The 20,835-nt window shown below is 41.2% G+C and overlaps 1 protein-coding gene across 1 annotated transcript; it reads right to left on the bottom strand.

Annotated features, from left to right (window-relative positions):
* Nucleotides 1-7,104: 7,104 nt before the first annotated feature.
* On the bottom strand, nt 7,105-10,264 carry LOC132899653 (keratin, type I cytoskeletal 19-like). The gene is made up of 8 exons (XM_060941703.1): nt 9,711-10,264; nt 9,528-9,610; nt 9,190-9,346; nt 8,667-8,828; nt 8,439-8,564; nt 7,603-7,823; nt 7,441-7,454; nt 7,105-7,329 (listed from the first exon to the last, which is right to left on the bottom strand). Exons 1-8 carry the CDS (start codon nt 10,152-10,154, stop codon nt 7,280-7,282), a joined length of 1,257 nt encoding a protein of 418 aa, XP_060797686.1. The 5' UTR covers nt 10,155-10,264; the 3' UTR covers nt 7,105-7,279.
* Nucleotides 10,265-20,835: the final 10,571 nt, after the last annotated feature.

Raw genomic sequence — 20,835 nt, forward strand, 5'->3', positions numbered from 1 at the left:
CCCAAAGGCATTCTACTGGATTCAGGTCGTGTGACTGGGAGGTCCACTGGGGAACATAGAACTCCTTATCATGTTCATGACACCAGTTTGACATGACTTTGCTTTATGCCATGGTGCATTATTATGTTGGGAGTAGACATTTGAAGACAGTAAATTGTTGACATGCAGTACTCACATTCAAGCAATGATTGATTGGTACACTACAACACAGCTACAACAAACTCCTTGGAGGACGTCCAAATAGTTTCTTATACCAAAAAGTTTGCCATACTGAAATGGACCCACTTGTCACACCAAACACTCACTCTTAAGTAAAAGAAGACCAACTGAGTTTAATTCATATTTACGCTTAATTCACTCACATATTTACAAAGTAAAGGATATAAGTCACACTCAACATTTTTTTATGTTATGGATGAAGTCTCAGAGCTCTTTTTCTTTTGCTTTAAAAGTTGAAATTGAATTTATTGGGATACCATCTTCTTTGGACAGATTCATTGCTTTCTCCCCACATGTCAGCCTATCCAGGAGATGAATTTTGTCTTCAGTGGAGAGTATCTTACATTTACGAGTAGCCATGACAATAATGCTTATGGAGTAAGGAACTGAGTAAAACTGCTTTGAGCTCAAAAAATAAAGTCCTTTTAAGGGATTTTTGGAGTCAATGATTGCCGATCTCAATAATGTTTAGTGATTGAGACCTCAGGTAGGCTACTCAAGCCTTTGTTTTATGGCGTTAACACGTTCACTTGACGCTTGACTTGATCATCTTTATTGTTTGTCTCTGCTGGGAAGAGGAGCTCAGGACTCAGTAATTTTTTTGAAGACTCTGAATAATTGTCACTGAAGGCAGGGGACACAAACTTAGTTTGTTATATTTGAAAGTTTGGAGGAAAAGAGTTCGTTATAGTGAGATTGCAGTGTATTAATAGGCCCAAAGTGTGCAAAAAAATTTTTCCCCACACCATTACACCACCAGCCTGGACTGTTGACCTAAGGGATGTTGGGTTCATTGATTCATGCTGCTGGTGTCAAATTCTGACCATACCATCTGTGTGCCTCTGCAGAAATCAAGATTCATCAGATCAGGCTACATTTTCCAGTCTTAAGCTGTCCAGTTTTGGTGAGCCTGCACCCACTGCCACCATAACTTTCTGTTCTTGGCTCACAGGAGTGGAACCTGATGTAGTCTTCTTCTGTCATAGCCCATCAGCCTCAAGGACTGACATGTTGTGCTTTCTGAGTAGCTTTTCGGACTGCTTTTCTGTTCACCGTAATTGTACCACACAAATGTAGTTGAGTGGTTATCTAAGTTACTGTCACCTTTGTGTCAACTTGAACCAGTCTGGCCATTCTCTGTTGACGTCTCATCAACAAGGCGTTTCCATCTGCAGAACTGCAGCTAAATGGATTTTTTTTTTCTTTGTCACCATTTTAAATAAACCCTAGAGACTGTTGTTGGTGAAAATCTCAGTAGATCAACAATTTATAAAACGCTCAAATCAGCCTGTGTGGCACCAACAAACATGGCATGGTCAAAATCCCTGAGATTACATTTTTCCCCCAATCTGATGTTGTGTAAATTACCTGAAGCTGCTGGCCCATATCTGCATGATTTTATACACTGCACTGCTGACACACAATTGGCTTATTAGATAATTGCATGAATGAGGAGGTGTACAGTTGCTCCTATTAAAGTGTTCTGTGAGGGGAGACTGAGACATTTAATATTGTTTCAAACATATCTTGATTAATCTCAAGTGCTGTAGTTGCAGCTTTTACAGTAACCAGAAGTTTATTTCTTTGCATATTAATGTTTTACAGCATTTTACTCACTTTACTCCCTTTATATTTAAAACATAAAACCAAAAACAATTTCTTTACCCAATAATAGTCATGTTACTTTTCAGGATACTGTTTAACATCCATCCATCCATAATCTGTAGCTGCTTATCCTGTATAGGGTCGCAGGCAAGCTGGAGCCTATCCCAGCTGACTATAGGCGAGAGGTGGGGTACACCCTGGACAAGTCGCCAGGTTATCGCAGGGCTGACACAGAGACAAACAACCATTCACACCTATAGTCAATTTAGAGCCACCAATTAGCCTAACCTGCATGTCGTTGGACTGTAGGGGAAACCAGATCACCCGGAGGAAACCCACGCAGACATGGGCAGAATATGCAAACTCCATACTACAGAAAGGCCCTCAGTGGCTGCTGGGCTTGAAACCAGGACCTTCTTGCTGTGAGGCGACAGTGCTGACCACTATAGCACCATGCTGCCTTACTGTTTAATAATGTTATTATAAAATGTATGTATTATTCTTATTAATAATAATAAAACCTGTTTTTTCAAGAAAATTAATATATTGTAATAAAGCCACAATAAAATCGCAAAGTTAAAAAACAGGAAAATGCTGATTGTATAAGCAACCTAAAATGAACGACAGAAATAACAGAACGTTAACATTTAAAACAACTGGCTCGAAATATCTCCAAAGATCTAAAATCAGGTCGGTGTAATTCCTATTGTGTCCGCTAGAGGGCTGTAGCTCAGAGCAGGTTTGTGTTGAAATGCTGCTCAACTCTGCACTGCTCTCGCCGGGCGCGGTGGCGCGTGCCTGTAATCCAAGCTACCGGGAGGCTGAGGCTGGCGGATCGTTTGAGCTCAGGGGTTCTGGGCTGCAGTGGCCTATGCCGATCGGGTGTCCGCACTAAGTTCGGTATCGATATGGTGCTCCTGAGGAAGCTCGGGACCACCAGGTCGCCTAAGGAGGGGTGAACCGGCCCAGGTCGGGAACGGAGCAGGTCAAAGCCCCCGTGCCGATCAGTAGTGGGATCGCGCCTGTGAATAGACACTGCAGTGCAGCCTGAGTAATACAGCGGGACTCAGTCTTTTACACTTACTTTTACAACAAATACTTCAACACAACAACATACTGTCCTTTCACCAACACACTGCTCATTCACTCATCCGAAATACACACATATTACACTCTACACCACACCTACACCTAAACACACTTTACACAGCTTTTGGCTTCAGTCACCACAAACACAACTAAAAATACACAAAACCGTCACGGAGCATTTTAAATCATAAACTCTGCTTGGTTTCTCGCCTTTTATCCATTTTCTGTCTCTTATTGCAGTGTTGAAATCTATCCGACTATCAGCACTACACTGCCTCCTGTTGGAAAAGATTACAATTTACAACAAATTACATTTTTATGTTCCTAAAGTATCAGTCTTGATCAATAAGAGACGCAACTGAAATAATGAAATGACCTTTGAAAATAATCACAAGCAGCTTTTCTCACTTTGGAATTACCCTCACAGAGTACTTTATTAGGGGCATTGTACCAATACTGGGTCGGGCCTCCCTTTGCTCTCAAAACAGCCTCAGTTCTTTGCGGCATGGATTCTACAAGATGTTGGAAAAATTCCTTTGAGATTCTGGTCCATGTTGACATAATTGCATCACACAATTCTTGCAAATACACACATATTATACTCTACACCACCTAAAACCCACTTTTGCTTCAGTCACCACAAACACAACTAAAAATCCACAAAACCATCAGGGAGCATTTTAAATCAGAAACTCGCTTGTTTTCTCGTCTGTTATCCATTTTATGTCTCTTATTGCAGTGTTGGAAGGTATTTCACCATCAACCATACACTGCCTCCTGTTGGACAAAGATTGAAATTACATCTTTATATAAAAAAAAAGTCACGGCCAGCAGGAGGCGCAATTAAAACACACTTCTGTAAAGAATCACAAACGTCGCAATTTGGGAATATACTGATACGTATTTGTATAGATTATAAAATATCTGATATTGTACCCAAGTCATTTCTGTTATTATAAAGTGATTGAAGATTTTACAGCATTGATTCTTTCCTCCCAATTTTGCATCTTAATCTTCTCCAGTAAGATGTTTTTTGTTTGTTTTTGTTTTTTAAACAGTTTTATGCAGTCAAAATTTAAAAAAATTGCTTTGTATCAATATATTTTCAAGCTATTATTATTATTATTATTATTATTGAGTCAGCAGAAAGCTTCGGTGACATCTGAATGTAGGCTAATATCAGGGAATGAAGCCTGCTTTGTTATTTTACTTCACCTAACATTATATTAGATTACATTAGATTCAACTTTATTTTCATTGTGCAGAGAACAAGTCCAAAGCCAGAAGAATGCATTAGCTATAATTTTGACTTTATGTAAAATATTAAACCACATAGGTTTCATTGCTTGAACATCCAAACTATGGTTTATAGCTAGCTTCCAGCCTGTTTACACATCCAACCACACAATGTTCAGTTTTTATTGTTGAAATGTATTAACCATACAATTCTTTGTAAACTTTGACCTTAGGCAGTATGCTTTGAATATTTCTTGTGTATGTTTACTCAGGTGCTCTGCCTGTGTGCTATTTAGTTGAATGCAAAACTGCTCTGCACTGAACACTGACTGCACTAAACAAGCTGCCCTTTATTTCATACACAAAGTAATTCCTTATTTTATCTTCAAATTAATTTCACACCCCACAGTCCAAAGACATGCAGGTTAGGTTAACTGGTGGCTCTAAATTGACCGTAGGTGTGAATGTGAGTGTGAATGGTTGTCTGTGTCTATGTGTCAGCCCTGTGATGACCTGGTGACTTGTCCAGGGTGTACCCCGCCTTTCGCCCGTAGTCAGCTGGGATAGGCTCCAGCTTGCCTACGACCCTGTAGAACAGGATAAAGCCGCTAGAGATAATGAGATGAGATGAGATTAATTCCACATCCCCAAAACCAACAGCATCAATTACACATTGATTATGCTATACTAATTCTAACATGAAGAACGATGAACAATTTAGTCTCATAAAATATCTGTAAATTTGCTCCTTTTTGTACATTTTATCTCATCTCATTATCTCTAGCCGCTTTATCCTGTTCTACAGGGTCACAGGCAAGCTGGAGCCTATCCCAGCTGACTACGGGCGAAAGGCGGGGTACACCCTGGACAAGTTGCCAGGTCATCACAGGGCTGACACATAGACACAGACAACCATTCACACTCACACCTACAGTCAATTTAGAGTCACCAGTTAACCTAACCTGCATGTCTTTGGACTGTGGGGGAAACCGGAGCACCCGGAGGAAACCCACGCGGACACGGGGAGAACATGCAAACTCCACACAGAAAGGCCCTCGCCGGCCACGGGGCTCGAACCCAGGCCTTCTTGCTGTGAGGCGACAGTGCTAACCACTACACCACCATGCCGCCTACATTTTATCTAGCCCAATAAAAACTCCTTTTCTGTAGACTAGAAAAAGTAGCTTTAAAAAGTTGGCTAAATGTTTAGATAACACTAAACTTTACAAATAACATGTCTGAAGTGGAGGTCACATGATTTACGACAGCTGGCCTACTTCAGTGGATTATGAAACATTATTAAGTTTCATGCAACTGAACTTTCATACATATTGAACTTCAAACTTACTCACAGTTGCACTAAAACAGGACCAGGACTGTTGTATTGTCTGAATCACAGATGGCGCTAAAGATCATCTTATTTTCTCATGAAGGACACCCTTTCTGCTTCAAGAACATTTGACATTTGGAAAATTAAGCCTGCTGGCAGCATTTTTCTGACAACAGTTTTTTAAGCAGAACACTACAATTCCTACATGCCATGCCTAAGCAAAGACAAATTAGTAAGCAAAGACAAAGTAATCATTAGTGATGATTAATTGAGATTTATTTTGTTTGTCACAGAGCAGACATGCAATGACTTAAAATACTGAAAAAAAAATCCTGCTAAGGATTTAACAGTTGTTCCAAAACCGTATAGCTTTCAGCAGTAATTTGGTGACTAACACTGAGTGACTAACTAAAATTTCCATCCTTTAGCAGTGACAGAACACATCTATGTATGGCCTGTTTAACAGTGTTACAAGCTTGGCTATATGCCCTAAAACCAGGTTTGACAGTTGCTATTGATTCATGGATTTATTGTTAAGGCATGGAACAGATGAAAAGGCTTCTAACTGTGAAAACAAACTCAACTTTGAATGCAAGTTCCTGTCCTTGAGTAAACAATGCAGCCACACCTAGTCTAGCCTTCACATAAGCACAGGGATGTTGGTTTAGCCTCGTTAATAGGAAAGTCTCCAAGTTTTCTTAATACTGGAACGAAACGGACCCAATAAAGAATTATTATTGCTAGCATAGGTAGTAGTAGTAGATAAATACAATAATTATGAAATTAAATATTTAATTCAATGACAATAAACTTAATCTCTCTTCAGGAAACCAGAATTTAATCCACTATAATTAGGGGTGTGTTCTACTGGTAGTGCTCTTTGCATGTATGTATGTTTGCATTTATCCTCTGACTTTTGTAGTCAATTATAAAGAAGGGAGATTTAATATTATAAAGTGCACTCAAGATCAAGAATGAATGTTTAATGCTGCAAAGAAAGGTACAGATAATACTAAAATAAGTACAAGACATGTTATAAAAATAATCTTGTTCTTTCTCCCTCTCACTACATTGCCAGACACTGAGAGTCATTGCTTCTTTTTTCCACTTTGCTTAAGCGAAAGGGCAAAGTGCACTGCTGATAAAGGGAGGGTGAACAAACTCCGGACTTCTTTTTAAAGGCTAAACTTTGCTTTTCCACTCAGTGGTTTTGTGATGACCTGGTTTCCTGGCAACAGTCTCTGGGCTTTGAAAAGGGGATTTTGAAGAGGGAGCTGTAGGAGTCTGTTTTAATTCCTCCAGTGTCTTGTAATGATAGCAAAGTGGCTGCATTATACACCAACTTGGCATGTTAGAGGAGAAATATTGATTAACACACTGATTCCACATTCCAGTTTTATTTATTTATTTAAATCTGGTGTCTGGTGTATCAAAACCAGAAAGTTTTAGTTTGAAGATTTTATTAATAATATCTCACCAATACACAGTTTCTGTTGGGCACAGATTTCAGACTGCAGGTTGTTGTCCTGTATCATTTTATATTGCATGTGTCTTTATGACTGTACCATGATCAAGTGAGTGCTTATTAATTCTTGCAATCAAAAACAGTCAGACCAGAGTAGTCGTAAATTTGCCAGCAGCTTTATTTTCAGAGACAGGTTTTACTCACACACAACAATAAGGAAGTGGATTTAATCTTTATCAAATGCAAACAGTTATTTCCTGGGTTTTGCGACCATGATTAACAATTGACTACTGTCATACTGCTGTGTGTGTGTTTCTCAGACTGCAATGCTCTGCTTAGCTGACTGAGCGCACAGTGGTGGTGGTAGTAACTGTGCTGGATCCACCTGAAAAAGAAAGAATACATATTTTCTGCTTATAATTTGTTCTGATTATTTGAATATACTTGAGAATTCAGATAATATACTGTATCTACAATAAAGGGAAGTGATCATTACCTGTGCCAGGAGTCCTAAGGAAAGAAGATTAAAAAAATATACTTTAGCTTTATGAAATACTACTCAAGGATCAGATACACTGTATGTTATAATAGCTTGTCATTTTTTTTTTTTGCTTGAGAAAGTGTTTACTGTACATGTACAGTAGGTATGCGACCCTACCTGGACTCTTCCTTCTCCAGGAGGCTTCTGTAGGTGGCTATCTCCTGCTCTAAGCGGCTCTTTATATCCAGCAACATGGTGTAGTCGCGGCCCTGCTGCTCGATGCTGGCACGCACCTGTGCCAACTCTGTCTCTAGCATGTTAATTTGGTTCTGGTAGCCTGCTAGCATAGCACTATAGCGAGCTTCTGTCTCGGCTAGTGTGTTCTCCAGGGCTGCTTTCTGTATGATAGAGAGATCATGGAGAAAGTTAGATGAGAGCACACTGTTTAAGAGTGCTTCCAGTTCTTTGACAGTGCACAGAAATCCTGGACTTCTGTGCACTTTCCCTTTAGTATGAAAGTGCCGTCCTCATACCAAAAGGATTGCTCATAATTTAAGCAAGGTTCTGAAATAACCTCTAACTTTCAGAAGTCAAAATCAACACACACATGACAGGCTATTTCCAAAGTCCCATTTTGAAATATTTGGCAGGATTCTCTATGGCAACAGTTACACCAAGATGCTGTAAGTCCACACCCAAGTGCCAGAAACATTTTGCAGTCTTGGCTGCTTTTACCTCAAAATGTCTCCACATTCCTTACTTCATGGATCATTCTGTTTCTCTGGGATATGGACACAAGTTACCCTTGGCAGCCTTCCCCACCAATGTGCCTGGTTCTAGTCAGCCTCCTCCCATCTATTTCTACAGCCTCCCTTCTTATTATCCTCATTTGACCTCTTATGTAACTTTTTGTAACTATTTCCATGAATTCTATAACACATCCTCTCCCTTAATCTCTCCCCATTTCTGCCTCTTTCAACTGTTTCCATTCTTTTATCTTTTCTGAATCTCACCATGCTTAGTTGTGATTGTAGTTCAATTTCCAAGCCCTGCAGGGTTCGCCTCAAGTCTGTGATCTCTGTCTTGGAGGTCTGAATGGACTCTGTGCTGACAGCAACCTGCTTGCTTAGCGCTGCCGACTTAAAAAGAGGTATACACATATATTAGAAAGTTAACAGTATGAACTGAATGATAACAATAATAATGATTATATGCCTCTTAATAATAAAACTTCCACCCACCTGGTCATTGAACCAAGCCTCTTGGTCTCTGCGGTGTTTATCTGTGATGTTCTCATACTGAGCACGGATTTCGTCCAAAACCTTGTTTAGGTCCTGCTGAGGACTAGCATCTACCTCCACATTCACAGTTCCACCCAGCTGAGCTCTCAGAGCTGCCAGTTCCTACAAACACATGCATTACAGATATTATGTTATGGATACTTTGGAGTTAATTATCCTGTTTTCTTTTGCAAAAGTCCTGAGAGAAAACATGAAGAGGGCTGCAACCAAATATGGAGATTTTGAAGAATTGCATCTTCTTGAGCAGAGAGAATCTTGCCACAAAACTGCATTTGACTTACTCTACAAGATCATCCATTTCAAATAGTTTCCAAGTTGAATACTTTAAACGCCCTAAAAATGATGTCACCTTGCTAGTTTCATACATCTCATAATGTGTCAGTTCCATTGCAGTAGTTAATGTGGCCTTTATTGGTGCAAATGTCACAGTGACACCAATCACAGTGGTGATAACATTACTAACCTCCTGATGGTTCTTCTTCAGGTAGGCCAACTCATCCTGCAGTCCTTCAATCTGCATCTCCAGGTCAGCCTTGGTCAGGGTGGTCTGGTCCAGCAGGCGTCGCAAGTTGGCAATGTCAGCCTCCACAGACTGTCGCATTATCAACTCATGCTCAAATCTAATCATTGGAGAAAGAAGACCAATACCAAGCTGGCATTTCTAATTACAGTCAGTATATAATAAAGAATATAAAGTCACTCTTCCATCTACCTTTATAGGTTCATGGTAATATATATATATATATATATATATATATATATATATATATATATATATATATAAAACCAAGGTGCACCTACTTAGTTTTGAAGTCATCTGCAGCCAGTTTTGAATTGTCAATCTGCAGGAGGATGTTGGCATTGCCAATAGTGGCATTCTTGATCTGAAACAGGGGCAAATATTATTGGATATTATGGACTGAGCAGACCTTATAAAAGTCAAAATATTTCACATTTAATTACTAAACAAATTTATAACCCTACCTTATCCTTCAAGTCATTGATGGTGGCCCAGTAGGCACTGTAATCTCTCTCAGCAACTGGTCCTTTTGTCTCATAGTACTCACGGATCTTCTGCTCCAGTTTTGCATTGGCAGCTTCCAGGGAGCGGACCTTGTCCAGGTAGGAGGCCAGACGATCATTCAGGTTCTGCATGGTGGCCTTCTCATTCATAGTAATGTTGTCACTGTCCAGGGCAGCAGCCAGGTTGAGGCCACCATCAGCAGCCATGCCCAGTCCACCACCATAGCCAGAATACACAGTCCTGGCGACTCCTGAGGAGATTCGGGTGGAGCCTAAGCTACCTCCAGAGACACTGAAGGCTTTAGGTGCTGAGGACAGTGAGCCCAGACGACGCTGGGAGACCACAGAGCCTCCAGTGAACCTCATAGGGCCGCTGGAATAGCTGGTATGCTGGTGAAAACTCATGCTGACTGATGGATGGCTTCAGAGATAAGATGAAGAAGGAATGGCAGAGAGGATGAAGCTAGCCTGAGCTGGATTCTTCTGGAGTGATCCACTACATTCAGCTCTGTCCTCTCATATAGCCTGTGCCTTGGGGCGGGTCCTGCTGTGTGTGTGTGTGTGTGCGCGCTCAAAGGAGAGGGAGGGGAACCACCAACCACCACAGTGAGGAAACAACTTTGGAATGTGTGTGTGTGTGTGTGTCCTTGAGAGTTGGGATAACAGACAAGGGAATACAGTGTGAAGACCAACAGGTTTGCACTGTACTAAAAACAATAAAACTTTTGTGGGTGTGGAGTTTGTTTTTATGCAAAGCAGCTTTCCTTCCTTAACACCATTCCAAGCTGGAATAAACACAGAGTTAGTTTGTGTTTGATTATCACTAACTATTGATTAGAGAAGTCTATACAGAAAAACTGTGTCTCCTCATATCCAATCATGTCCAAAAGTGTTTTTTAAAATTATTATTATTATTATTGTGGTTACCACCCATGACTTTCGATCTTATATGTGTTATTGTAAAGGAATAGAACTCTGCAGTATTTATTGTATCACTGTGTATGTATGAAACAATAATCACATCACATTACTTTGAAGTACTTACATGCACAGAAAGGATTCTGTTCAGTCAGAGCACCCTTTTTAACAACTGATATATTATCAGCTGAGGAACAATAGTGTTCTACATTAACAAATCTCCTGGACCAAAGTCCAGCTTGCTGACTGTGACAGGTGGATCTTGCATGTTACTCTTTATATCTTAGCTCTAAATTATCAGCAATTGCTCAACACTATGTTGTACCTTCCTGATCATGTTACCAAACCCATGTCTTCATGGAGCTAGTTTTGTACACAGGGACATCACCATGCCCTCTTAGTTCCAGTGAAAAGAAATCTTAATGCTACAGTATACAAAGACATTTTAAACAATTGTGCACTTCCAACAGTTTGAGGAAGGCCTTCATATGGATGTTATGACCAGGTGTCTACATACTTTTGGCCATATAGTGTATATTCAATGGTCCAATGAACAAAATGCCATGCACAAATGTGCATGTGCTGTGTTCAAAAAGACTTAAATTTTTGTAAGCTTCTCTTAGCTGGTATATGTCCTTCCTTAGTGTATTCCTTGTTTATCTTCAGCAAGCACTTTATCCTGATCAGGGTTGCTGTGGATCTAGAGCCTGTCCCAGGAACACGGGAATGAGGTAGGAAGACATCCTGGACAGGGTATCAGACATTCACAGGTCACCATACACACACACACAGGGGCAATCCACCTACTGGAGCTTTTTTGGAAGGAAACCGGAGAACTCAGAAGAAAGGCATGCAGCACAGGAAGAACTTGTGCAGAAACTGCACACAGACACTAACTGGAGCCCAGGACCAAACCGGGGACCCTGGAGATGTGAGGCAGCCTCTTGTAGTAGCATGAGTTAAACAGAAGCTGTCAGGTTTATTGGAGACTAATAAATACCGCAAATTAAATGCGCTAGTTGGTTAAGCATGTGAGTAACGTCCTTATAATAAAACCCTTAATTAACAATTTAACAATCTTTTTCAGATCATACCACATAATTCAAATATCATACCACATATTTCAAATAGTAAGTATGCACAATAAAAGTATTGACATAAAAGTTACAGAACACTCCTTGCAATTTTTTTTTAAACCTGCCTGTTTTGTACGAAACAATCTCTAGTTGTGTCTTGGGTTTTTTTTCTCTCTCTCCTTCTATTGTTCACTAGTGAGGTATCTGGAGTGATACAGAGTTCCAGATGTGGCTGAGGGAGCAGGCAGGAGGAAAGGCTGGCTATAATTCAGAGATGATCTCACATCCCCCCAAATGCTGGTGAGAGACACACAACACCAGTCTTGCTACATGCAGCCCACCACACCCAGAAACTGAAACAGAGAAAGCACTCAGACACAATATAGCAGACGTACATGAATACGTTTTATGCTTTGCTTCTAAGAAAGGTTTCATCGCCCTCAACTTCAGCTCAAAATTCTGTACTCATAATTGGAATGTGAAGTAAATAAGGTAAACTACTACACATGGAGTACCAACTTTCACGTGAGCTGTAATTATCCCAAACAAAAACCTTGCAGTATATTAGTGGGCTTGTCCGTAAAACTTCACTGAGCTCTGATTGTGCCTTTGTCTGTGATGCTTTAGTGTGTTAAGCTAGCTGAGACTCATGAGAGGCATGATTCATTGTCAAAACAACACTCCACCCCTCTGTGCTTACTCCCATGTAGAGGTATGCTCGGTTCTATAGTGTGCAACAGCTCTGATGAGACTTACTCATGGTTTGACTGTGGTCTGTTTGAAAAGTCTGCTAAAAGAGCTCTTTTACATGCTCTTGGGAACAGACCTGCACAGGCATGGAAGCACATGGATGTTGTAGTCGCATTGATTACAATAAGAAGTCATACTGACCACACCCTTGAACCTCAAAGCCTATAAACCTCTACTTTGCCTGGAAATATTTAACTAACTTTGTTTCATTGCACAAAGATAAGAGAGCCATTTAAAAGAAAAAAGAAAAAAAGAAAAAAAAAACTATAAAGCAGAACTTGCGTCTTCAGGCTAGATTTCAAACAAATTAAAAAAACAGTTTCAGAAAACTCTGTTAAGTCTTTAACTGGACTTTAAGTAATGCAAATGCATTCAATTTCAACTATATGGTACAAAAGTAATAGTAGTATGCACAGAAGAGCCACATTGTCATCTTTATTGCGCTTCTTGAGTGCTATACTTTACTTTTCACAAAATTGCCCTATTAACTCTCACATTAGTCCATATTCAGGCTCGGCCTAACTGTAACATTATCCAGACTATATGGATACTGATATATTTGTGCATTTAATGGTCTGCAGTATCTCTAACTGGCTGTGCTTCCTCATTTCCTTTACTTGTATGCTTTATGCTCTATGCATTTACCTTCATGTTTTCCTTCTGTGGAAACCTGTGTGTGCAACTGGCTTCATAGTGCCATAGTAACTAAACAACATTAAATGGCTTCTTTCATATTGTTTTTCATGAATACTATTGTTCAAGGCAGGATGTGTGAGATTCCAGTGTTTAAGCCAATGTCCTAACCTGTATTGAATTGTGGAAGTTGGCATTCAGCCACACATTACAGTTTTCCCATGCGGTAAGATATCAGCTTCGTGTTGATCATGTCATGGTAACAGCACACTCAGGTATGGGTGTCCATAGCTGGGGGTGAAATGAAGTATGAAGGGAGACTTTGTTCCCAAGTTGGCATGTTTCCTTTTGTACACCAGCACGGTGTCAAATTTTCCAATATTGCCTAGGTGTTTGGAACGTGTTAAATACCACTGTGAGAAATGTGGAAACTCCACACAGTGCAGCAAAAAAACTTTATTTTTGCATTTTGCTTACATGCTGATATATTTCCATACATAGCTACGGCCAATTTTTGCTTTTGCACTAAATTCAGTTATGAAGCCATAGTTGTATATGAGATGACATACATAATGCGACAATAACTTGCTTGTCTAAAAAAATGTCACCATATTCAATGTATCATATACAAAGTTGGGGTGGCACGGTGGTGTATTGGAAGTCACCTCACTGCAAGAAGGTCCTGGGTTCAAGCCCAGTAGCTGACGAGGGCCTTTCCGTGTGGAATTTGCGTGTTTTCCCTGTGTCTGTGTGGGTCTCCTCTGGTTTCCCCAAAGACATGCAGGTTAGGCCAGGGGTTCCCAAACTTTTCCATGCCAAGGCCCCCCAAACAGCATTCGCTTCTGGCCAGGGACCCCCTTTGCAAATCCACAGACAATGCTACAAAATATGTAAAGAAACATCAACTTTTAGAATGTTTGCTCTTAATTTTATTCAATATTCAATAATTGTTACATTTGTTTAGCATAAGAATATTATTAACTAACATGTTTTCAACACAAATATTTTCACACTGTACAATAAACTTTTCAACAAACTGTTGATAAGAACAGCACAAAAGAAATCAAACCACTCTCAATTGTGTGTGTGTGTGTGTGTGTCTGGGAGTGACAGATGGTTTACACTAGTGGGAGGGATGGGCTTGGTGGCTCCTACATAGTTTGTCAACCCTGGGCTTAATCTCCGTCAGTGCCATATGCATGTCCACATGTAGACGTGCTCTATGTTTGGTTTTGAGTACCTTTAAAGTTGAAAAGCCAGACTCACACAAGTAGGTTGTTGCAAAAGGGAGAAGGCATTTCAATGCCCTGTCAGCCAAGCTGGGATAGTCCTTTCTTACATGTAGCCAGTAGTTAGACAGGGGAAGAGCCTCAAAGTCCATTTTTAAATCCCCTGAGTTTGTCATCTCAGTCAGCTCCTCCTGTGACTTTAAGTCCAGACTAGAACCGACACCGGGGGCAAAGGGGTTCCTAACCCAGTTTAAATGTGTGTTTTCGAGGTCAGGGAAATAGTTTTTGAAATATCCTTGGAGCACGGGCGATTGCTCTAAGACAACAAGGGAGGCTCAGCCTCCTCTAAAAATGACGAACATCGTGTAGGATGAATTGCGCTAGGCTTATGTTATAGCCGACCTTATAACATTGCTATTTCAGATCCAGAATCATAGAAATATATGTGCTCAACCCAACTACAGTGCGAAATCATTCCGTTATAACTTTCCCCAGTTCACCTAATGTGTGCGTGAGTTTTTCCCCCTCGTGACAGCGCGATGCAGCCCAGCCTCAGTGCACTTCAATGGCATTTGGGAGCTATGCGCTTGTCAATCTCAAAATGCAAGACGATTATTGGACAAATACTGCAAAAATGCCTGCCCATGGAGTCCCACGGACTCCCAGCCTCAATGGACTTCAATGGCATTTGGGAGCTATGCGCTTTTCAATCTCAAAATGCAAGACGGTTATTGGACAAATACTGCGAAAATGCCCGCCCACGGACTCCGAGCCTCACAGTGGGAGGGACATGGCAGTTTCCGCGAGGAGACTGGTGATTGGTGAAAGCGGCCGGATATTTTCTTTGATTGACAGCTCATTTCAAATATAGACAGGCAGCGGTGAATTTCAGTTCAGTCCCATGCGGATTCGCAAGTGCTGTGGTGTATTGTAAGAGATCAGCTTACATTTCGATTTCATTTATTACATACGGTTTCTACCAGCTTTTTTAGTTTGTATATATTTTCATTGTAAATAAAGTGTAAATATAGTGTTGTCAAGTTTGCTATATAGTTCCAGAAATTTCGTTTATTTGAGTGACTGAACTTGAACTTGAGGGGGCTAGTCAGCTAGCAAGAAAGCTGCGCACGGATGCCAAGCATTGTTGATTTAATTTTGGCGAAGCCATTTGCCAGTCTTCCTTTCGAGGAAAAAATTAAAATTAAAGAGCAGGGTAGACCAACGCCTCAAATTGACTTGGTGAAAAAGGTAGGGAATAATACTCGTTCCTTTCAGCTCTCCTGGTATGAGAAAGTGAATTGGCTAACAGCAAGTGACCCACATCAACAACAGTAAATAGACTACTTTAGTAATATGTCATGGATGGACCAAAAATATAGAATCTATTTAAAATGTTTATGCTGAGTATATTATATTGGAATATATATTTCTCTGGATATGAATTAAACACAGCTACAATTTGGAAAACATTTTTAAACAAAAACACAGCCGAGAACATTTCACACTACAGACCTGGATTAAAAGTGAAGGGTTATCAAAATTGTCAATAAAACATTTCTCAGTCAAAATAAGTAAAATATAGGGAAGGTGTCATTGAATGAAATGTGTGGCACCCAGCTCTATGTTTGGCTCCCCAAGGTCAGTGCTTGTGCCTATTCCAGAACACTCTGCTGTTACTGCTGAGGTTCCTGACAAAGAGCTGCTTTCAATAATGATCAATTTTTAAACAACATGCCACAATTTTAAAATATAAAATATTAAAATATACCCCCCCAACACCACCATCATCTATATTGGACAGTAGGCTAATGGGCCAAAAGAACCTGTTATTTCACAGTTTGTGACCCTGCCAACAATCAGCCAGATCAGAGGCAAGAGTATGGGCAAAATTGATGTGTTTTTTCTTTTTTCTTTTAAAATCTGGAAATATCGTAACCGACCAGCCTCCCTTGTTTGAAAGACTACCAGCCGCCACTGCCTTGGAGGTGCTCCAGGTGGGACTGGATCAATGGAGAGACGGAGCCCAAATCATCACATGACAGCAGCTCCTGGTGAAGTACTGGGAACATTTCTGTAACTCCCTCCTGGAGCTTGTTTGACCACAGCATGATCTTTTTGGAAAAAGCACGCACTTTGTCTTGCACTTGGAGTATGTATGTGTCACATCCTTGCATGCTTTGATTCAGTACATTCAGATGCTGGAAAATGTCTGACATGTATGCAAGTTTGCGGATCCAGGTTGCATCAGTGAACCGATCTGCCAGCTGATGCTTTTCAGATGAGAGGAACTCTGCAACCTCCCTCTGCAGCTCATAGACACGGTTCAAAACTGCGCACCGTGACAGCCAGCGCACATTCGAGTGAAGCAGCAGCCCCTCAAAACGAGCGCCCATCTCATTACAAAGCAGGGTAAACAGTCTGTGTTTCATGGGACGGGCTTTAATAAAATTCACTACTTGTATAACCTCCTGTAGTACCTGATTCAACTCGTTATCCATCCTTTTTGTGACCAGTGCCTTGCAGAGCTGTTGGTTTGTTCCTTCGGTCTCTTCTTCAAAAACCTGTCCATTTTGCGCTAGCAATACGCTAGTTTGAGGAGCAAAGCAGCTTGATAAATGCCGCAAACCGCAACATCACAGGCAATCGGAGAGATGAGCATGGCAAACAATGTTTTGATATGATGTATTATTATTAATAATTATATTTTATAATAATGATTAAAAAACTAATTACAATATATTTAATAATAATTATATAAAAATATATTTTTTCGAAATTTTTTGTTATCGTCCCTCCAACTTTCTGAGGCCCCCCTAGCGCCCCCTGACGGCCCCCCAGGGGGCCGCGGCACCCACTTTGAAAACCACTGGGTTAGGCTAATTGGTGGCTCTAAAGTGACTGTAGGTGTGAGTGTGAATGGTTGTCTATCTCTATGTATCAGCCCTGCAATGACCTGGTGATTTGTCCAGGGTGTACCCTGCCTCTTGCCCATAGTCAGCTGGGATAGGCTCCAGTTTGCCCGCAACCCTGCACAGGATAAACAGCTACAGATAATGGATGGACATGCCAAGTTGTCAAGCAGCTGGTGACAGAGAATGGTCTGTGTACATGAGTAACTCTGTCAATTTATTGCTGAATTGTGTTACGGACAAATGTGGAAATGTTACATATTGCACATGCAATTCTTTTTTCTGTACAGAAATATAACATTTTCATGCTAAATACAATAAAATTGAAAATCTGTTGGTAAAAAAAAACACAAAGTAGCAATAAGATGATGATTATGATTTATAGTGAATCACACATGGATTTATCATCCCCAACCGATGGTGCCTTAAGGCTTAGGTAGTCTGAATTCCTCATGCTTCATTCTTATTATGGCTTTTCTTTGCCTAAGAAAGACTATAAGCCAAATGAGTGGTTTAATGAACACTAGACACTGTGTTAAAAAAAGAAGTACAAAAGCTGCATTGCGTAATCCAGTAGACGCTTGGATTAAACTCGTTATTCATAAACAATAGTTTAGTATGGAGTCACAGGAGTGCCACAAGAAAGAATAAATCTGCAAAAGAATAAGAAAATAAATGTTGAAAAAGGGTTGCGGGCAAGCAGGAGCCTATCCCAGCTGACTATGGGTGAGAGACGGGGTACACCCTGGACAAGTCACCAGATCATCGCAGGGCTGACACATTGAGACAAACAACCATTCACACTCACATTCACACCCAACCCTGCACAGGATAAGCGGTTATGGATAATGGATTGATGGATGGATGTTGAAAGAGAATTAAAAAATAAATAAAAGAATAGGAAAATAAATGCTTTTCTTTATTGCATTTGTGATCGAGATATCTGTTTGGCATGCTTGAAACTGGAACAGGCTGTTCTGATTGCTACTTGTTTTGGTTAGTTAAATCCCTGAGATTTATCTTCGCTCACACATTCTCCTCTCTGCTTAATGAAGGTTATTTTGACCAGTGATGTAATGATTCATCACCCATTGACATTACCCTGTCCTACATAGATAACTTAGCTTTATCAATTATCATCCAGTCACATAGCTACAGCACACTCTTGAATGTGAATATATACTTATGTTTGTCCTACAATAAACTGAGAAACATCTCTGAGCGGGCGGCACGGTGGTGTAGTGGTTAGCGCTGTTGCCTCACAGCAAGAAGGTCCGGGTTCGAGCCCTGTGGCTGGCGAGGGCCTTTCTGTGCGGAGTTTGCATGTTCTTCCTGTGTCCGCATGGGTTTCCTCCGGGTGCTCCGGTTTCCCCCACAGTCCAAAGACATGCAGGTTAGGTTAACTGGTGATTCTAAATTGACTGTAGGTGTGAATGGTTGTCTGTGTATGTGTCAGCCCTGTGATGACCTGGCGACTTGTCCAGGGTGTACTCCGCCTTTCACCTGTAGTCAGCTGGGATAGGCTCCAGTTTGCCTGTGACCCTGTAGAACAGGATAAAGCAGCTAGAGATAATGAGATGAGATGAGACATCTCTGAGCAGCTGTGTCTGTTTGCTCTCAGTGAGGCGGAATCTCTTAGGCGACAGAGCTCTTCATTCCTAGATTATACTTTGTCAATTCAACCTCCTTCAGTACACATAGATCAAAACCTAATAGTTTGCTATTTCCTATTGCCTTTCACACTTGTTTTTTTTTTTCCCCATTGTACTTTTTCATATGCTTGAGTGGCCAAGTTGTCAATCAACTAGCTTCGGGTGGGCCTTCCTGCCAAGTCTGAGTAGTCAGTTCCTGCACACATCAATCCTGCTTTGTGTGTCCTGCTACAGTATCCATCCATCTATTATCTGTAGCTGCTTATCCTATCCTACAGGGTTGCAGGCAAGCTGGAGCCTATCCCAGCTGAGTATGGGCGAGAGGTGGGGTACACCCTGAACAAGTTACCAGGTCATCGCAGGGCTGACACATGCCCCTTTTCCACCAAAGCAGTTCCAGGGCTGTTTCGGGGCCAGTGCTTAGTTTGGAACCGGGTTTTCTGTTTCCACTGACAAAGAACTGGCTCTGGGGCCAGAAAAACCGGTTCCAGGGTAGCACCAACTCTCTGCTGGGCCAGAGGAAAGAACCGCTTATGTCAGCGGGGGGGGGGGGGGGGGGGGGGGCAGAGTTGTCAAGACCAACAACAATAACAAGACCGCGAAAGATCGCCATTTTTAAGCGACGAGAAGCAGCAGCTGTACAAACGCGAAGTCATCCATTATTATTATTATTATTGTTGTTGTTGCTGCTGCTGCTGCTTCTTCTGTGTTGTTTTTGCTTTGATATTCGCGCCAAGGTTTATGTAAACGTAGCGCCGTAACTGACGTATACAGTGACGTAATGACGTATACAGTGACGTAATGACGTGGCTCCACTTAGCACCGCGAACTATGGAAAAGCAAACTGGTTCTCAGCTGGCTCGCAAGTTGAACAAGTTGTGAACCAGCACCAGCACTGGCCCCGAACCAGCCCTGGAACTGATTTGGTGGAAAAGGGGTAACAGAGACAAACAACCATTCACATTCACACCTACGGTCAATTTAGAGCCACCAATTAACCTAACCTGCATGTCTTTGGACTGTGGGGGAAACTGGAGCACTCGGAGGAAACCCACGCAGATACAGGGAGAACATGCAAACTCCACACAGAAAGGCCCTCGCCGGCCAGGACCTTCTTACTCTGAGACGACAGTGCTAACCACTACACCACCATGCCACCCCCTGCTACGGTAGTGATTTGAATTGGGGAGGGAAGGAGAGGATTTGTTTCCTCTACGTGTACTATGGCTTAGGCCTAGGGAAGTCATGGCCTAATGGCTAGAGAAGCAGCTTTGGGGCCAAAAGGTTGCTGGTTTGATTCCTTAGACCAGCAGAAATGGCTGAAGTGCCCTTGAGCAAGGCAGCTAACCCCGAGGCTGCCCTGGGTATGTTGTATGTTGCTCTGGATAAGAGTATCTACTAAATGCCTGTAACTTATGTATGTAATGACCATGTGCCATTATTTGATCTCATTCATTTACAGTTTCTTATTTTTTATGGCACACCTATGACAGCGTTCCATTTCTCCCACATTATTTTTCCATTTAAAGTTACTTGGAAAGTACTCATTATTTATTTTAGTATGTAAATGGCTGTGTAGTGTAGTGAGTAGTGTCCAGGGCTCAAAGCTCACTGGCTTGATCCTCAGCTTGGATGAGTGCTTAATAAAAATTGTGCTTTTATTCCAGGACTATGAAATCATGCTGGCTGTACAAAAACAAACTGTTTAAATATACCTCAGTTCATCCCCCCCCCCAAATCTCTTCCCTCTCTGTTGAGTTACATGTCAATCCTGAGACACCGGTGACGCTGACCTCTTCTGCTCCTCAGACTTGCCTGATCCATCCTGATGCTCTACATTTGGCTGGAGTCTCATCATGTTGCTCCTGTGGAGGACGGCCCCTTAAGGACAGTCGAAAGTCACACAAGTTGGCTCTGGA

This window comes from Neoarius graeffei, chromosome 15 (genome assembly GCF_027579695.1).
Source record: "Neoarius graeffei isolate fNeoGra1 chromosome 15, fNeoGra1.pri, whole genome shotgun sequence".
Classification (NCBI taxonomy): Eukaryota; Metazoa; Chordata; class Actinopteri; order Siluriformes; family Ariidae; genus Neoarius; species Neoarius graeffei.